Source organism: Ochotona curzoniae, unplaced genomic scaffold (assembly GCF_017591425.1).
Source record: "Ochotona curzoniae isolate NIBS_2020 unplaced genomic scaffold, NIBS_Ocur_1.0 contig_2855, whole genome shotgun sequence".
NCBI classification, from domain to species: Eukaryota; Metazoa; Chordata; class Mammalia; order Lagomorpha; family Ochotonidae; genus Ochotona; species Ochotona curzoniae.
The window spans coordinates 480,487-498,885 of record NW_024465615.1 but is presented as its reverse complement, the minus strand read 5'-3'; the positions used below and the strand labels follow the sequence as shown (position 1 = coordinate 498,885).

Sequence of the window (18,399 nt, the reverse complement as noted above, 5' to 3'; positions counted from 1 at the left end):
AATTAACGTCCCCCAAATCCTTCCCCCAAATCCTCTGCAAGCCCAATCCGTTCACCGCACTTATGTTTCTAAGCCTCAAATCTGGTATCACCTGCTCAGAGCCTTAACCTCTACACTTGGTTCTCAGGAGAAAGCTAAGGCCTTTACCCTCGCAGGTAACAGGTGTGGAAAAACGTCTCCCGTTAGCGAGAATACCTGAAAAGTGCAAAGCTGAGCTTGACAGCAAGGGTTCGCTCCCACCAGTCTTTCCTCCAGCAAGAAGACGCCATATCATCTCTGGCGCTCTTTTCTTGGCTGCCCCTTAAGAGGTGTTCTTTGGCACACCATCAGAGTTGGCCACTCGTGGTGCCTCTTTCTCTCCAACTGAGATTTGTGCAAGTCAGGGTCAAAAACCTGATGTTCACCGTAGCCTGACTCTAGCTCATGACAGGCACCCTGCAAACACTTGTTGAATGAGTGGGTGATACCCCTAGCCACCAACAGGGCGTTCTCTAAAGTTATCAACTGTAGGCGGCATCCCAGCCAAACCTAGACCTCACTGGCTTGATGATGGGTGGGCACGTGCCCCCTAGGCCGTTGCATACGGTTTTCTGACTCCAACCTTTGGAGCTGCGGCTGGTAAACGTTAGCTGTAGCTAAACAGCGCGAGTAAGTGGCTCCCTGAACAAAACGCCGGTTCAGACGGCCGACCCTCCCCAGTCCTGGGCTGCCACCGCAACTCTCCCGCCGACTCTTACCTCCACAGCTGGGTGGGACTCTTCCCAACCGGCGTCCCCGCTGACCAATCCCGAATCCAGACAGAACGCGTCAGCCAATGGCTGCGGGCCAGAGCAAGGGAGGGGCGGGGCCTGGTTGCTAGGGCACAGCTGTCGGGTAGGACGAGAGGCTCGGTGGTTGCTAGGGCGGGAGGTCACAGAGCTCGGCTCCGGGATTGGGTAATGTCGCGGGGGAGGTGGGCGGTGACTGGGCGGCGCCCGCGAGCCGCCCGGGTGAGGCGCCGGTGCGCGAGCAGGAGTTCCGGCGGGAGGCCCGTGCTGCAGCACCGTCACCATGGCTGAGCTGGACTACACCATCGAGATCCCGGATCAGCCCTTCTGGAGTCAGAGTATGGAACGAGGGCTGGGGTCCAGCCGTGGGGCGGGGACCTCCCGAGGCTTTGGGGCGGGAGCGCAGCCGTAGCCCCACCCTCGGCCCCGCCCATCGCCCAGCCCCCGAGGCCCGCCCCTCACGACCCATCCCCGGCCCCGCCCCTTGCGGCCGCGCCCTCGGCCCCGCCCCTTCTCGCCCCGCCCATCGCGGGCGGCCCCCTCGCTCATAGGGTCGACCAGGCCCCGGCCCCGGGAGCCCCGCCCCCTGGAAACCCCGCCCCAGAATGCCCTTGCTGCGGCCCCACCCTTCTCTGCGTCACGGCTCGGTGGGCCCGCGGGGGAGGCGGGAACTTTCTTCTGGGTGTCCAGTGTGGGGCGGGGGAGGGGGAGGGGGGTGCTCGGCTGCTTGTCCTGGTTGCTCTACTCGTTGCTGAGGGCTGCTGAGGGCAGGGTCCTTCCTAATGTCTGTTTTTGGTGCCTCGCTATAGTAAGACCTTTGGTAGGCTGCTGAGCATTGAACTTGGCCTTCCTCCTCTGCGTCAAGGGGGTTGAGGAGAGAGCCCTTCCCGGGCTGGGTGAGGAACCCACCAGGATAGGGCCTGGCATGGAGGACACTTGTCATTGGCTTTCGGATCAGCACTGTTTTCCACCTTCTGTCGTATCATCAAAGAAAGATGTGTGGGAGGCTCCACAAAATGAAAGACTTTAGAGCAGGCCTTTATAAAGGGGAGCAGGAATAAAGTTTGGGGGCCCAGAGAGTGGAAGTCCTCACAGTATGCCAGCTCCCGCCTCTCTCAGTGTGGTGCCTTGAGAGTTTTCTTCTGGCTGCCTCCTGCTTGGCATGGGATTCTCTCTACCTTGCAGCGAGACCTTTGCTTCCACTGATCTCTGGAATGCCCTTTCCCCTCCACTGCCCTGCCCTGCGCCTCGTTGCGTGTCCAGCCCGTTTTATTCAAGGCACGGCCCCATTATCTCCTGCTTCGCCCTCTCTCTGCACCTCGTGTTCTTGGCTGGAGTCAATGTGGAGTGATGCAGCCCCTGGGCTCCCAAGGAACAGATGGCTGCAGATTGTTGCTTCTTCCCTGGTGCTGGGCTTCTTGACATAGGGCTCTTGGGCTTCTAGAAGTAAGCATCTTTTGGGGGATGAAGTCAGTGAAGAAGGCCCTTGGAGAGCTGTGGCTGCAAAGTGCTGAGGCTGCCCTCTGCGTGGCCAGGAGGCCAGAGCGCTCCCTGGCCGGCCCAGCTGGCAGCCTGGGGCCTTGATTTGCATGGCTAGCTCCAGCTTTGTCATCGTGCCTCCCCAAGTCTCAGCTTCCACCACTGAAAGGGTGCATAAAGGTGCCTACCTTGTGGGCTGGTGAGCATCTGCAAGGCAGCGACTGGCACAGAGCTGGTGCTCCTGCCCAACTTTCTTCTCTGCTGGGGCTCTCCTCATCACTCGGGTTTGGAAGCAGCCCCAGGAGGCCCACTGCCCTGTTCCCTTGCTTATTGTGGGAGGACTTTTTTCTGGCTTGCAGGCCCTCTCTTTGCACCACCTTCCCCTACCCACTGGAGGCAGCTGGCATCGTTAGAAAGCAGTTCCCTTTCTCGAGCCACCGTAGGCCTGCCCGCTATTCCCACTCTCAGTTCGGCTTTGCTGCATCTGGGCCCTTGGGGTAGTTTGTGGCGCCTTGGAAGATGCTGGCGCTCAAGCTCCTGCCCTGTCGGCTGGAGTGTGGTGGGCCAGATGGAAGGGGCTGACCACGGAGAGCTCGGAAAGGCATGGTGGCTGAGCTGGGTGGGGCACAACCCAGAGTGGGGGCAGCTCTGTGCTTCCTCCAAAGGTGATCCCTCCAGAATCTTCGGTTGTCTCTCCTCCTCCTCCTGGCTGTCTACCTGGCCTGCTTTAGCTGTGCATGGCTCAGAGCTAGGATGGTGGTCCTAGAACTCCTCTGAAGGGGACTGGGACACTGGGAACCCCCCAAACCTACTGGCTTCCCATCTGCAGAGAGCTCCTTCCAGGCAGACATGGCTCTATGGAGGGGAACAGTCTTGGTGGGCCCCAGAGTTCTCATTGGCATTTACTGTTCAATGGCAAGGGAGTGTGTAGGGTTTCTGGAATCACTTTCCCTCTGTTTTGGAAAATCCAGAGGCAGGCACAGCTGTGCAGTGGCAGAGGAACAGCCGCTGGTGCTGACAGCATCAGGTGGCTGAGGCTTATGGCCCTAGGGTCCTAGAGGGCCCTGGGCTTTGTGGGCCAGGCGGGGCACTGTAGGGTCCCCCTGCTGAGAATCCATTAGCCAGTGTCTGTGGCTGCCTGGCGCAGGGCAGCACACCTGGACCTTGGCTAGAGCCTGTCCTGTGCCCTTGAATCTGCCCTCCTCCGTTTTTCTCTCGGGGCAGTGATTCTGGGCTCTGTGCCTACCCAGCTCGCATTTCATTTCCTTGGGGAAAGTTCTCTCCTGGGGCTCCCATGCCACTGTGTTATGCTGTCGTCATAGCACTTGTGTCAACTTGGCTCACTGCTGCCAGGGCCTGGCAGGGTAAGGGGCTGTGTGAACCGAATGGAGCCATGCAGCAGCTCATGGGATTGCGGTCAGACCTGATGTGACATCTCAGGCCCAGGATGCCCTGTCCTCTTCCCATCCAGAAGGTGGTCAGCCAAGTTTCACCCCTCACCCCCTAGTGATAGGTCAGCAGTCTCCTTAAAGCCACCCTATTGCTGTTATGCCCAGTAAGCATTAAAAAAAATCACTCATTCAGAGAATTAATGGACTGGCATAGGGGTCTTGCTCTTTTTTTCTTTTTAAAGATTTTTTTTTTTTATTGCAAAGTCAGATATACAGAGAGGAGGAGAGATAGAGAGGAAGATCTTCCATCTGATGAGTCAATCCCCAAGTGAGTGCAACTGCCGGTGCTATGCCAATCCAAAGCCAGCAGCCAGGAACTTGTTCCGGGTGTCCCACGTGGGTGCAGGGTCCCAAAGCATTGGGCCGTCCTTGACTGCTTTCCAGGCCACAAGCAGGGAGCTGGATGGGAAGTGGAGCTTCCGGGATTAGAACCAGTACCCATATGGGATCTTGGTGCGTTTAAGGCGAGGACCTTAGCTGCTAGGCCACGCCACTGGGCCCCCCCTTTTTTTCCTTAAGATTTATTTTTATTGGAAAGGCAAATACACAGAGAGAAGGAGATATATAAAGATCTTCCATCTGCTGGTTCACTCCCCAAGTGATTGCAATGGCTGGAGCTAGCTGACCTGACCTGACCGGAAGCCAAGAGTCAGGAGCTTATTCTGGGTCTCACATGCAGGTACAGGGTCCCAAGGCTTTGGGTTGTCCTTTGCTGCTGCCCCAGGCCACAAGCAGGGAGCTGGACAGGAAATGGAACAGCCACTAAGTTACCATGCCAAGCCCAGGGTCTTGCTCTTAAACAAAAGATTTTATGGGAGTCACAGAGAAGGAGGTGAGGGATTTAAGATCCTCCGATTTTATTGGGGGCCTTCTCTTTTGCTAACCAATGGCCAGGGTCAAAGAAAGGTAGACACTGACTTAATGGTGAGGAAGCTTTCACTGTTGGTCAGCAATGTTGAGGGGTTGGGGTCCCCATGGAAGACCTGTGGGAGTGAAGCGGGGAGGCTCCCTGGGGAAGAGGGGTCCAGGCTGCACCCGAAGCTTTGGGAAGGCCAATCCCCCGACCATGGTGAGCAGCAGAAAGCACAGGAGTGGCAGCTCTGAGGGGCCCTTCGAGAGGCCGGGGGACGGAGTGGGGTCCCAGCGGCATGCCCTGCTGTGCTCTTGGCAGTGGAGGACAAGGCCTCAAAGACTCAGGCAGAGCCAAGGGTGCCTGATCTTCTGCAGGGACCCCAAAGGCAGGGTTTTTGTTGTTGTTGCTGTTGTTAAGATTTATTTATTTTCATTTGAAAGGCAGATTTGGTAGAGAGAAGGAGAGTCTTCCATCTACTGGTTCACTCCACCAAATGGCCTCAGTAACCAGAGCTGATCCAAAGCCAGAAGCCAGGAGTTTCTTTTGGGACTCCCATGTGGGTGCAGGGGGGCACCTCTGCTGCTTTCCCAGGCTGCAGGCAGAGGTTTGTATGGGAACTGAATCAGCCAGGACATGAACTGGTGCCCATATGGGATGCTGGCATTACATAGTAGAGGACTGACCTGTTGAACCATGATGCTATACTTCCCCACCCCCAACAAAACATTTTTAAGTGAGGAGTTTTATTTATTTGAAAGGCAGAGTTACAGAGAAAGAGAGAGAGATAGACAGAAATCCTCTAGCAAACAAAGTTCTGTCTGCTCATTCACTTCCCAGAAGGTCACAAATGGCCCAAGCTGGATCAGTCTGAAGCCAGGAGCCAGGAACTTCTGGGTTTCCCACACAGATGCAGGGGCCCAAGCACTTGGGCCACCCTCTGCGCCGTCCTGGGCTCATTAGCGGGAGCTGAATCAGAAGTGGAGCATCTGGGACTCAAGCCAGAGACCATATGAGATGCCAGCGGTACAGGCAGTAATAGCTTTAGCCACTGCACCACGGCGTTGGTTCTGAGTTCTGTTTATTTTGGGAGTTGTTCTCTCTTCTTTCACCTGCGGCATCTCCTCGTGTCTGGTGCCATCCTAAGCTTTGGATTCAGGGTCAGCCCTGATGCACCCTTTGTGGGCCTCTTGTTCTGTGTGGTGCTTCTGTGGACCACGCCCTGCTCACATGCCCCGCCCCGCGGGAGCTGCTTTCCTCATTACCCTCATCCTCATCACCCCCGTGTGAAGCAGGGAGAACTCTTCAGCCTGCTTTACGGAGGAGGTATAGATGCCTGGGGCAGGCTGAGGGTCTTGCTCAAGGTAATGCCAGATTTCTGCCAGGGGGGCTGCGTGCACGCCTGCACGTATCAGTTACCATTGAGAAGGGCTGCATGAGTGCAGTGCCATCTGAAAGAAAGGGGTGTCCATTCAAGTGTTTTTTAATACCCGCAAACAATTGGAAGTAACATCAGGTCTAATAATGGGAGACTGGGTCCTATAAATTAGGAAACATTTCTCAGCCGCTCTGCAGCCACTAAAAATAATGGTGCAGAAATATATAAACTGACAGCGAGGGATGTTCACAATATATGGCTAAACGGAAGAAAGCTGATTACCGAGTCTGATTCCAATCCCATGAGGTGTTCAGTTTCCACTTTTTCTACCGTGAACATGCCCTAACTCTTGAAGTGATCTTACTTTCCGGTTCTTGAGCTCGCTCTCTATACCAGATGCCATGCTAAGTCCTCTCTGGTCGTCGTCGTCTTGTTTAGTCCTTTGTGCTCCTGTCCCCATTCCACAGATAAAGCAGTTGAAACATGAAGTTGCCGGAGGTCCGTGTTGCAGTCATTTAGTGGCAGAGCCAGATTTGAACTCAGGCGTTTGTGCACGGCTCTTCCTGGATATGGTGTTTCTCTGCTGGGCTTGTTGTTTTTAAAAAGTGAACTTAAAGCAGTCTGGTGTAAGTATGGGAACCGCGAGACTCCACAGGGTGGTTCTCGGGGGCAGAGGAAGCTGGGCCTCCTGCTCTGCATTTTAGGCAGAAATCACAGGCTCTTGGCATGTCGGCCCTGGCTTGTAGCATCGGCATCTCGGGATGCCTCTGGGATGCGCACGATCTACATCACACCTTGTTTTATGACTTGAGCCACTGTTCAGGAAGCGTGTGGGTGAGTCCTGTGTTATGGTGTCGGTATTGCCTGTTGAACATCTGGCAGGGCAGGGCGGTGCTCAAGGGGCACCAGGTAGGACGTGCATGTGTGTGTGTGTGTGTGTGTGTGTGTGTGTGTGTGTGTGTGTGTGTGTATACTGCCCAGAGTGTCCTTGACTGCTTTGATTTCTCTGGTGCTTTTGACTCATCTGGACTGCCACCCTCGCTGTTGGCTGGATGTGACAGTTTAACTCTTGGCAGAAGCAACTTGTAGGTGATTTTAGAAATGGGTAAAAAACACAAAGATAATGAAAAAGAAATTGCCTTTCGTTGCAGAAGTCATTGCTATTAATACTTGATAGTTTTTTTTTTGTTTTTTGGTTTTTTTTGTTTTTTGCGTAAGTGTATGTATGTGTTCCACCATGGTACTAGCTGCAGCTTGCTTTTCTACTTAACCTGTTACTGTTATTTTTCTAAATAATAGCATTCTTGAGGTGTGATTCATAGACCATAAAACATGCATTTCATTGGCTTTCGTAATTCGTAGGCTTGTAAGACCATTGCTGCTATCTGCTTTCAGAGTGCTTTTTATCACCTGGAAAAGAGACCCGCACTCATTAACAGTCACTTCCCATTTCCTTCCTCCTCCACACCCCGAAAACCACAAATCTCCTTTCTGCCTCCGTCACTTTGCCTAGTCTGGATATTTAATATAAATGGAGCCACACTGTGTGTGGCCTTTGTATCTGGCTTGTTCATTTGCAGTGCCACGTTTTGTTTATCTTGTCCCAGGTGACGGAACTGTTTTCACCTCTTGCCTATTAAGCTTAAAGCTGCTATGAACGTTCATGCACAAGTTATGATTTTAAGGTTTATTGACTAATTTGAAGGCAGAATTACACACACACACATACACACAGAATCTTCTATCTGCTGATTCATTCCCTTGATGGCTGTGTCAGCCAAAGCCTGTAACTCCCTCCTGATCTTTCACAAAGATAGCAGGAGTCCCGGGAGCTGGATCACAAGTGGAGCGCTCACATGGGATGGCTGCGTTACAGGCAACAGTGTAACCTGCTGCACCACAGTGCTGGCTGGCCTCACGTTCAAGGGCCGTGTGATTGCATTTGCACCCATCTCGTGATTCTCTGGGGAGTGGAAATGCTCATGGGGTAACTCTGTGAGGTTTTGTTTTTTTGTCTGTTTTACTTTTTGTTTTTGTGGGTGTGACTGGCAGATTCTTTTCCAAAGTGGTGACACCATTTTACATCCCCATGAGCTGTGCATAAGCGTTATGACTTTCCACATCCTCGTCATCACCTGTTACTGTCTGAGCTTTTGATTGAAGCCATGATTGCAGCTTTTTTTTTTTAATTGGAAGTGGAGCCAAGACTCAACCCAGATACTCCAGTATGGAGTGTGGGTGTCTTAGTCACTGTGTCAAAAGGACTGATCCCTCATTGTGATTTTCGTCTTAATTTCCCTAATGATGTGATGACAAACATCTTGTCATGTGGTCATTGGCCATATGTGAATTGTCTTTGGAGAAATGTCTATTCAAATCCTGTGCTTATTTCAAAGTTTGTTGTTTTATTGTTTAGTGGTAAGAATTTTAAAAGCATGCAAAGGGAGCCACCCCTTTCAGAGACAAATGATCTGCAAGCATCCCCCCGCCCGTCCATTTTTTGTGTTGTCACTTATGTGTTGACAAAGCTGTACGGAAGCACTGTTCTACATTGCCAATGGGTAACACACTGCCCTGTGGAGGACACTTTGGCAGTGGCTGTCAGTAGTACAAATGCTTACCTCTTTCTTTTTAAGACTTATTTATTTTACTTGAAAGAATTAGAGACAGACGGAGACACACACACACACACACACACACACACACACACACACACACACACACACAATCTCTCCTCTACTGGTGCACTCCCTAAATGGTCGCAGTGTCCGGAGCTGAGCCAATCCAAAGCCAGGACCTTTTTCTGGGTCTCCCAGGTGGGTAACAGGACTGGTCCCAAGGACTGGAGCCATCCTCTGCTGCTTTCCTGGGTGCATCAGCAGGGCGTGGCATCAGAAATGGAGCAGCTGAGACGCAGACCGGTGTTCATATGGGATGCTGGTGCCACAAGTGGAGGCTTAGCCTACTGTTCCACAAGTGGAGGCACCTGGCCCCAATTTTTAAAAAAGATTTATTTATTGAAAGGCAGAATGACAAAGAGGGATGAGATATTCATCTTCTAGTTCACTTTCCAAATGTTCACAATAGCCAGGCTGGGCTGGGCTAGGCTGAAGCCAGGAGCCCAAAGCTCTGTCCAGGTCTCCCATGTGGGTAACACGGACTCAGGTACTTGGGCCATCTCCTGATGGTTTCTCAGGCATGTTAACAGGGAGTTGGATTGGAAGTGGCACTTTGATACGGGATGCTGGCTTTATAGGCAATGGCTTAACCTGTTGTTCCACCAAAAACTGCCCCCTCCTTTTTCTTTTTCTTTTCTTTTTTGATGGTGTCTTTTGAAGTATAAAAGCTTTTCATTTTTCAGAACATTTTTAAAATGTGGTTTTGGGCCTGGTATGATAGCCTAGGGGCTAAATCCTTGCCTTGTACGTGCCGGAATCCCATATGGGCGCTGGTTTGTGTCCCGGCTGTTCCACTTCCCATCCAGCACCCTGCTTGTGGCCTGGGAAAGCATTAGAAGACAGCCCAAAGCCTTGGAACCCTGCACCCGCATGGGAGACCTGGAAGAAACTCCTGGCTCCTGGCTACAGATCAGCTCAACTCTGGTTGTTGAAGCCACTTAGTAGTGAACCAGAGGATGAAAGATCTTTTTTCTGTATCTTCTTCTCTTTGCAAATCTGTCTTCCCAATAAAAGTAAAATAAATCTTTAAATTTTTCATTTGAAGAGAGAGAGGGTGACTCTTGTATCTGCTGGTTTCGTTGCCAAGTGCCTGCAACAGCCAGAGCTGATCCAAGAGGCAAGAACTCAGTCAAGAAAGGAAGTTCGGAGGCCATCGGCTGCTGCTTCGCAGGTGCAAGTCAGCAGGAAACTGGACCGGAAGCAGCAGGACCTGCACCAGACATTCTAAAATAGGATGTGGCCCTCGCAGGTAGTGACTTAACCCTGGCCACACACCTGCTTTCCAAAGCTTATAATGTTAATGAAGTCCCAGAATTTCTATCTTATTTATTTGCCCCTCATACTCTTGGCGTCATGTCCCAGAAACTGTTTTCTAATTCTAGGCCACAAAGATGTACTCTTATAATTTCTTCGAAGAGTTTTATGATTTTAGCCCTTACCTTTATGTGTGTTATCTACTTAGTGTATCATTGAGTAGCTCTCTTTTTTTTGGAAGTAGAATTATAAGCATATTTTGGAGACTTTGTTCCCCCAGATCGGGACTCTGTCTTGTTCCTCCCTCTACCTACCTGTCTCCCCACTGCTGTGGGTGGGCTAGGCCCTGACCAGCTCTCACCTTGGCTGTTAGGGGAGCTTCCTCCCTGTCTCCAATGAGCTGTGCTGGCGCAACATCAGGGAGTTGACTGTAGTGGAGTGGGCGTGAGTGTCCTGGGCTAGCGGGTGAGAAGGAGATGTGAGGACATCACAGTCGTGGTGGGGACTGCAGTGTCACCATGAGGGAGGGGATCCTGTGGTTGTGGTGGTCCAGAGAGTAGATGCTGGTTCCGCTGCTTTCTGGCTGTATGTTACCGTATGAATGGGAATAGTAGTCGTAACTAACTCCTAGCATGGCTGTAGAACCAAATGAGGCAGGATTACTGGGCCATGAGGTCCATGTTGGGTCTGTTGACACAGGAGGCAGCATGAGGACAGGTTTGGAGCTGGAACAACTGAGATCTGGTTGGACTGTTTGACCCAGTGGCCCAGCGGAGTGCTGGGTACTAACTGGTCTTAGGCCACCTGAATTGGATTTTAGCTTCTACCGTACAGTCTTGAGCAAGTGGCTGTCACTGTGCCTCAGTTTCCCATCTGTAAGATGGGAATAACACCGGTTCCTTGCCTATAGGGTTGATGCGAAGGTTCTATGAGTTGAAATGTCAAGTGCACAGAGCAGTGCAGAGCAGGCAGCGCTGTGTGTTAGCTCTGCTGGCTAAGAGAGGTTTGTCACGGTTTTGGAACAAAATGCATTTGATTGCTTGCCCCAAGGTCATGGCAAGTTTTGTAACACAGTGAGAACCCATGCCAAGGGTACACAAAAACATTCCCTGTCCAAGGACAGATGTCAGAGCCCAGGAGATGCTGACAGGAGGCAGGGTGGCATCGCCAGGGAACGGAGCAGGAAAGGGGTGGGGCTTTAGCATAAAAGTACAGGTATGCGTTGGTCAGTGACCACGGCCACAGCCTCACTACAGAGAAGGTAAGGGCAAAGAGAACAGTAGTTCCCTTTCCTTTGGTAAATTTTTTTTTTTTAACTTTGTAACCATGTGTTCATTTATTCAGCAGGGAACCTGTGGGTCTCTCAACAGGCTGGCGGTTCTGCTGGCTGTCGGAGATGTGCTGATAAACGTGTTGACCCCATTTCCTGTGCTCACAGAAAGTGCTCATTCAGGAGAGAGAGTTAGACATCAAGCGCATAATTGTGGACGTCACTGATCAGTAGATTAGGTCAGGCTACGTTCCCTCAGTGCAGAGTCTTGGGTTCTCCATTGCTGGGTGGCTTCAGCACCATGCAGCATGGGGGCCTCGCGGGACCGGTCAGGCTCAGGTCTGCTCTTGGCTGCTCCCCTGCTCACCGCTCCCTCTCTTGGGTTCCAGTCCCCCAGCAGTGCTCACTGTATCACAAAGGACAATACCATTGCCACCACCTCCACCCCCACTTATGCCTTCTGTCCACCAGGCACATCATCAGCTGGGCCTTCAAGGTCACTTTCAAGGCTGTCCCTGCCCCCATGACTCCCTGCCATGTGCACAGAGCTCCTTGGGTTTTCTGCCAGGGGTGCTAGCAAAATCTGTGGTGGAGCAAAGCAGAACTGACAGTCCCAGCTGTGGTGAGAAGGCGCTTGGAGGCTGGCAGAAGATGCTTGAACCTTCTGTCACTGGAAAGGTTCCAGCTCTGCTGATGGGAGCTGGCCCTGGCATCACATGGCCACTGGGGGACGTGACCTCTGCCAGCTCCAGTCTCTGCAACTGAGATCAAACCCAAAGCCCTTTACTGGTGTCTTTGCTGGAGCATGGGGTGAGCAGGAGGGTCTGTCCTCAGGGGTGAGGGAGACTTCCCCTAGGGCAGGCTCTCAGAAGTGCAGCTGTCAGACCTGAGTCAAGGGCAGCAGTTGATAAACCCCCATGAGACCACCACCCCGGCCTGAGCTTCACGGTGGCCATGGCTGGAGCCCACCAAGCCCCACACCCAGCCGTCATCACCAGAAGGGCCTGGGCAGGCAGACGATGGGGGTGCCCGGCTGAGGATGTCAGCGAGCAGCTCCCTGGATCCGGGCCGTGGCCAGAGGCTGGGAGCGCTGGCAGTGTCAGCAAGAGACCACGGCGTGATGCAGCATGCTCGGGAGCCCTGCGGGTGTGGGCAGTTAATCTCCGAAGGCTGAGTCGCCACCACTAGGGAGCAGGAACCCTGAACTTTTCAATCACATTAATTTCCACAGGAAATTGTTGTCTTCCTTTTGTTCAAAGGTTAGTGATTTATATTTACCATCCTCTTAACTAGCCTTGAAATTTACTGTCGCCAGGTCACCACTGGCATCCATAAATTTTGAGGTGGCAGCTGAGTGAAGCCCAGTGGCTTGGTCCTTGGAAGGGATGGTGGGGAGGGGGACATGCTGATCCAGTACAGACAGTGGTGTGTAGCTGTCCCCTGAGGGCATGGGCAGGCCCTTCACAGGGGGTGTGCAGGAGGCTGATGGAGCGGGCTGCTGGGCGGCCCTGGCAGAGGCAGCTGTGCCTGTCTGCACTCCCCTCCCCAACCCCTGTTGCTACCCTGAAGGAGGTGTAGGTCCCGCTGCAGGTGGGCCAGGGGCTTGGAAGGGGCTTGGTGGGCCCGGCACAGTAGCCTAGCAGCTAAAGTCCTCGCCTTGCACGCGCTGGGATCCCATATGGGCACCGGTTCTAATCCTAGTGACCTCGCTTACCATCCAGCTCCCTGCTTGTGGCTTGGGAAAACAGTTGAGGACAGCCCAAAGCCTTGGGACCCTGCACCCGTGTGAGAGACCCGGAAGGAAGTTCCTGGCTCCTGACTTTGGAACAGTGCAGCTCCAGCCATGGCGGCCACTTGGGAAGTGAATCATCAGATGGAAGATCTTCCTCTCTGTATCTCCTCCTCTCTGTAGATCTAACTTTCCAATAAAAATAAATCTTAAAAGGCGGGGGGACTCAGCAGGCAGCTTGGAGGGGATCAGCGGCTGCAAGCCCAGCTCTGCACTTGCTGTGTGACCATAGGCAAGTCCCTTAGCCTCATCTGTGGCACCTGCAGCGTCGTATTGTCAGGACCATTTTCTGGCAGGTCATGCAGCAAGCTGGACGTGTGTGACTATGCTCCAGGAACACTCTATTTGCGGACAGATTTCACTTTTATGTCATTTGCATGTTTCACAAAGTACAATTAGATTTAATACAAACAAAAAGTTAGCTTGCAGGCCACAGAGAGACAGACAGGGGACTGGTTTGGCTTGTGGATGTAGCCTGCTGACGCCGCTCGATCTGAAGGTGCGGTTATGTGGAGAAGGGCTGGGCTGTGAGTACTAAAGAAAGGTGCTTCGGTGGGTTTTCCCGGTTGACCTCACAGGGGCTCCCAAGAGGCTTGGGGAAAAGCAGTGGGAGCAAGACAAGGGAAGGGAGCTCTGTGGGAACTCGGGACCTAGGGACTGGCCAGATGCTGGGACCGTCCCCGCTGTGGACTCCCTGCCTGTGGCTGCAGCAGCATCAGCTCTGGATTGGTCAGCAGCCCCCATCCGCGACCCCACATCTGGTGTTGACAAATGCCCATCTGTGTTTCAGAGGACCGCGGAACAGCTGGGAAGGAGGCGGGGCCGAGGCAGCCGGTGGTGATTCTGCTGGGCTGGGGAGGCTGCCGGGACAAGAACCTTGCCAAGTACAGCGCCATCTACCACACAAGGGTGAGTACTGCAAGGACCCTGGGAAGCCCCTTTCACAGCTTTGGCTTCTGGCTCCACCCTGCTCATCCAAGATCTCCCTATAGTAGCTCTCTGCCTGGTTCTGGCCAGGAGTGGGAAGCAACTGGGAGGAAGGCCAGCTGTGCCCTGCTCCCCCGAACTCCTTTCACAGCCCAGCCCCATACCATGCCTAACGTGATGGGAGAGGCACTGGGGCAGATACAGTTCTGGGTCTGCTGCCTCCCCATTTGGCGAGGGTGGCCCTGTGGCTTCACCTGTCCACAGGGAGTTCCACGTCTTTCCCAGTCCCACTCCTGGGGCTGGGCTTGCTGTGCAGTGGCTTCCACAGAGTAAGCCTCTAAGGCGAGGTGGATGGGAGTAGCCACAAGTGTGATTTGAGCAGAAAAAAAAGGCAAGGGCGGAAGGGTGAGGTGTGAGGGGTGGGTACTTGGGATTCCAGCAGGGGTGTAATGTGGGTTTACCTTTCAGATAAAGGGGCTGGGATGGAAGCTGGAAGCAAGTTGGGAGGGAGTTGCAGGGATCTGGTTTGTGGGGGAGAGGGACAGGCAGGACCTGGTGGTCAGTAGTGCAGGCGGATAGGAGGCACGGGGAGGAGCTTGTCTGGGGGGGTGGAATGGTGGCTACATGAGATGCTGGGTGTGGATGCAACTGCAGGGAGAGGCTTGGAGCAATGAATGCCAGGCCTGTGATGGGTGCTTCCTGGGTAGGCTGGTGTGATTGGAGACAGGAGTGCTGGTGGAAAACCCTAGCCTCTGGGGAGGACAGGCTCCCTGCCTCCCCATCCCAGGAGTGCATGGAGGAGCGGAGGGGGCCTAGGACAGCCCCAGGGAGCCTGTGGTTGGAGGAGCTGGAAGAGTTAAGAAGGTTCTGTGAGGAAAGCAGGAATGACCAGAGATGGGTGAGGAAACCCTGATCCATAGTGTGATGGACGGAGGAGATCCCTGCAGGCTGAGGCTGCAGGCGGTGGAGGCGGGGCCTCGGACAGGGGTGTCTGCCTCTCCAGGGAGCACAGGGTAGGCGTGGAGAGGGCACGTCCTGCTCCCAAATCCACGGTGACTGTCACAGGAGACCATACATGTGCTACCTGGAGAATCCCTCCATGCACACCTCAGCAGGTGTCCTGCCGGCTCTCCTTCCCTGCATGTTCATCTTAGAAAAGATTTATTTTATTTGAAATGTAGAGTTACAGAGAAGGGAGAGAGAGAAAGAGAGAGAGAGAGAGATATCTTCCATCTACTGGATTACTTCCCAGATGGTTGCGATGGCAAGAGCTGGGCTGATCTGAAGCCAGGATCCAGAAGCTTTCTTCTGGGTCTCCTATGTGGGTGCCAGGACCCAAGGCTTTGGGCGATCCTCTGCTGCTTTCCCAGGCTGTTAGCAGGGAGCTGGATGGGAAGTGGAGCATCTGGAATAAGAACTGATGCCCATATGGGTTGCCAGCACTGCAGGTAGAGGATTGGTTGCTATGCCACTGCGCCTGCCCCTGTTCACGCACTTTTGTCTATTTTCACGTCTTTGCTCAGAAACACTAATTGTCCCCACATGTCTTACAAGGACCCAACCCAGGATTACTCATTGTATCAGTTATTCTATTCCTTAAACCTCCTTTTTTTCCTAAAAGATTTTTTTTTTAATTGGAAAGACAGATTTACAGAGAGAAGAAACAAAGACTTTCTGTCTGCTGGTTCACTCTCCTAGTGGCCACTGTTGAGCTGATTCAAAGCCAGGAACCAGGAGTTTGTTCCAGGTCTCCCACACGGGTACAGGGTCCCAAGGCTCTGGGCCGTCCTCTACTGCTTTCCCAGGACACAAGCAGGGAGCTGGATGGGAAGTGGAGCAGCTGGGACATAAACCGGTGCCCAAAGGGGATCCCTGTGCATGCAACGTGAGGATTTAGTCACCGAGCTATTGCACCAGGCCCTTTTTCTTTTTTTCTAAAGGACATATTTATTTGAAAGGCAGAGAGAAACAGACTAAGATTTCCCATTCACTGGTTCACTGCCTGTATTTTTGCAACAGCCAGGGCTGGGTCCAAAGCTGGGAGCTGGGGGATCTGTCCAGGTGGCCCCTGGGGTGGAGGAGCCATCACTGCTGCCTACCAGGTGCACATGAGCAGGGGTGGAGCTAGGTACTGAGCCTGACGTGGGACGCAGCCATCTTCACCAGGGTCTTCACTGCTAAGCCAGACCTGCCCTGCTGCTTTTCTTTCTTCAGCAGTCCTCCCCTCCCCCACCTCAATGTTCTTATTGAAGAGACTGTACCTCAAGAGGGCATTTCTAGAAGTTTCCAATCACAGAGACAAGAACGATGAGAACGGAACAGTCTCCTGTTGTTCTGACCTACTGGGGGAGTGTGGGTGGCTTCAGGTAACCCCCTCCTCAGAGTGTTGGGATGTCCAGGGCCCCAGGGCTGGGCCGATGGCAGGAGCCTCAGTGACGCAGCCCTGTTTGGCCATGGTCATTTGGCCTTATGCCTGTGTAATCCTCTTGTGTCTCCCACTGTCTTGATTTCTGTTGGCTGAGAATTTACTTTATGCCAGTGCTGTGCTGGTCACTTGAGATACAGCGTTTTCATTCTTACCACATTAGATGTGCACTATCCCAGTTTCTAGACGGAGACATGGAGCAGAAACAAAACTAAATTGCTCTTCATCTATACGGTATTAATAAGTGGCGTGGTTCCCGAGCTCGGCCACATTCCCCGGAAGAAGGGCTTGTGGTCTCGAATGGGTGGGAGAAGGAAGTTAGCACTCAGGTAGAGGAGGCTTGGGCTGCCTTTTAGAAGGTGAGGAGGGAGGGAGTAGGGAGAGAGATAGAATATGACTCCCATGTGTTCCAAAGCTAGGGGTCCAGAACTTCATCTAGTTGTCCCACGCTGGTGGCAGGGACCCAACCACCTGAGCCACCACTTGCTGCCTGCCAGGATGCATGGTGACAGGAAGCCGAAATCAGCAATGGAGCCACAACATGGGATGGGCTGTCCCAAGTGGTGGCGTCTTGGCTATTATACCAACATCCACTTCCTTGGCTGCCATGCATGACCGAGCTAGAAGAGTTCCTGTCTGAGATTTGGGGGCACACTTGGCCTGGGCAGTGTGGGGGGTACACAAGCCTAAAGGGAGCTTGGGCCAAGATTTCTATGATTTGAGTAACAATATTGGTTGTATTTGGCATTTGGGGGTGAGTGTGAGCCTTCCAGAAATGGGAGTGAGGTGTGAGCTGGTGCCCAGGCGGAAGGAGGGCCTCGAGCAGCAGGGACGCGTGCCTGAGCCGTCCCCACTGCCACTGCCTCTGCCTCCGCAGGGCTGCGTCGTGATCCGATACACGGCCCCATGGCACCTGGTCTTCTTCTCCGAGTCCCTGGGCATCCCTTCCCTGCGGGTCTTGGCCCAGAGGCTGCTGGAGCTCCTCTTCCACTACGAGATCGAAAAGGAGCCCCTGCTCTTCCACGTCTTCAGCAACGCCGGCGTCATGCTGTACCGCTACGTGCTGGACCTCCTGCAGACCCACCAGCGCTTCTGCCGCCTGCGCGTGGTGGGCACCATCTTCGACAGCGGGCCGGGCCACAGCAACCTGCTGGGGGCGCTGCGGGCCCTCGCCGCCATCCTGCAGCACCGGCCGGCCGCGCTGCGCTGCTTGCTGCTGGCAGCCTTCGCCCTGGTGGTGGTCCTGTTCCACGTCCTGCTTGCCCCACTCACGGCCCTCTTCCACACCCACTTCTACCACAGGCTGCAGGACGCAGGCTCCCGCTGGCCAGAGCTCTACCTGTACTCCAAAGCTGACAAGGTCGTCCTGGCCAGGGACGTGGAACGCATGGTGGAAGCGCGGCTGTCACACCAGGTGCTGGTGCGTTCTGTGGACTTTGTGTCCTCTGCCCATGTCAGCCACCTCCGCGACTACCCCACCTACTACACCAGCCTCTGTGCCAACTTCATGCACACCTGCATGCACTGCTGACGTCATTGCTCTGACTCCCCTCTGCTCCCCAAATAAATGCCTGATACCTCCTCAGCACCTGTTACTGTGGGGCCCTCTTCTTCAGTCTCTGTGACCCTTTAGGATTTTGTGGTCCCTACGCAGATTTCCCAGGGCCTGGGTCCTGAGGGGCTGCTGCTTGCTGACCCTCAGGATCCTAGCAGGCCCTGGGGGTTTTGCAGTGGTTAAGTGCCCAGCTGGGCTGCTGAGGCCTGTGGTGGTGGTTGTTTTAAGCTGTAAAAACTTAACAGAGGGAGAAGTGAGGATGAGCCCCAGAATTGTCTGGACCCTGTGAGCAGAACATTTAACACGAATCTGTTCTCTTAGCAGAATTCTGCACATGCAATATGCTCCAGCTGGACAGATCTTTGGCTGTTAGTCCTGTGGCCTAACTTCAGTCACCTGTGGCCAGAGTAGTTTGGATTTCTGGAGTGGCAATGGTGGGGAGGTGCCAGGAACGAGGCGCAGAATCCCACAGTGCCCACTGGGCAGCTTACCTACCTGTCTTCTTAGGCCTCATCGCTGCTCTGCGCTGGGAAGGTGAGCTTAGCTTCGGGGGTTAGGACCTGCCTGGCTCCACCT

At 53.7% G+C, this 18,399-nt stretch overlaps 1 protein-coding gene across 1 annotated transcript; it reads left to right on the top strand.

The window, feature by feature from the left end:
• Nucleotides 1-1,001: 1,001 nt before the first annotated feature.
• On the top strand, nt 1,002-17,849 carry TMEM53 (transmembrane protein 53). Its single transcript, XM_040977728.1, has 3 exons — nt 1,002-1,105; nt 13,707-13,825; nt 17,146-17,849. Exons 1-3 carry the CDS (start codon nt 1,051-1,053, stop codon nt 17,797-17,799), a joined length of 828 nt encoding a protein of 275 aa, XP_040833662.1. The 5' UTR covers nt 1,002-1,050; the 3' UTR covers nt 17,800-17,849.
• Nucleotides 17,850-18,399: the final 550 nt, after the last annotated feature.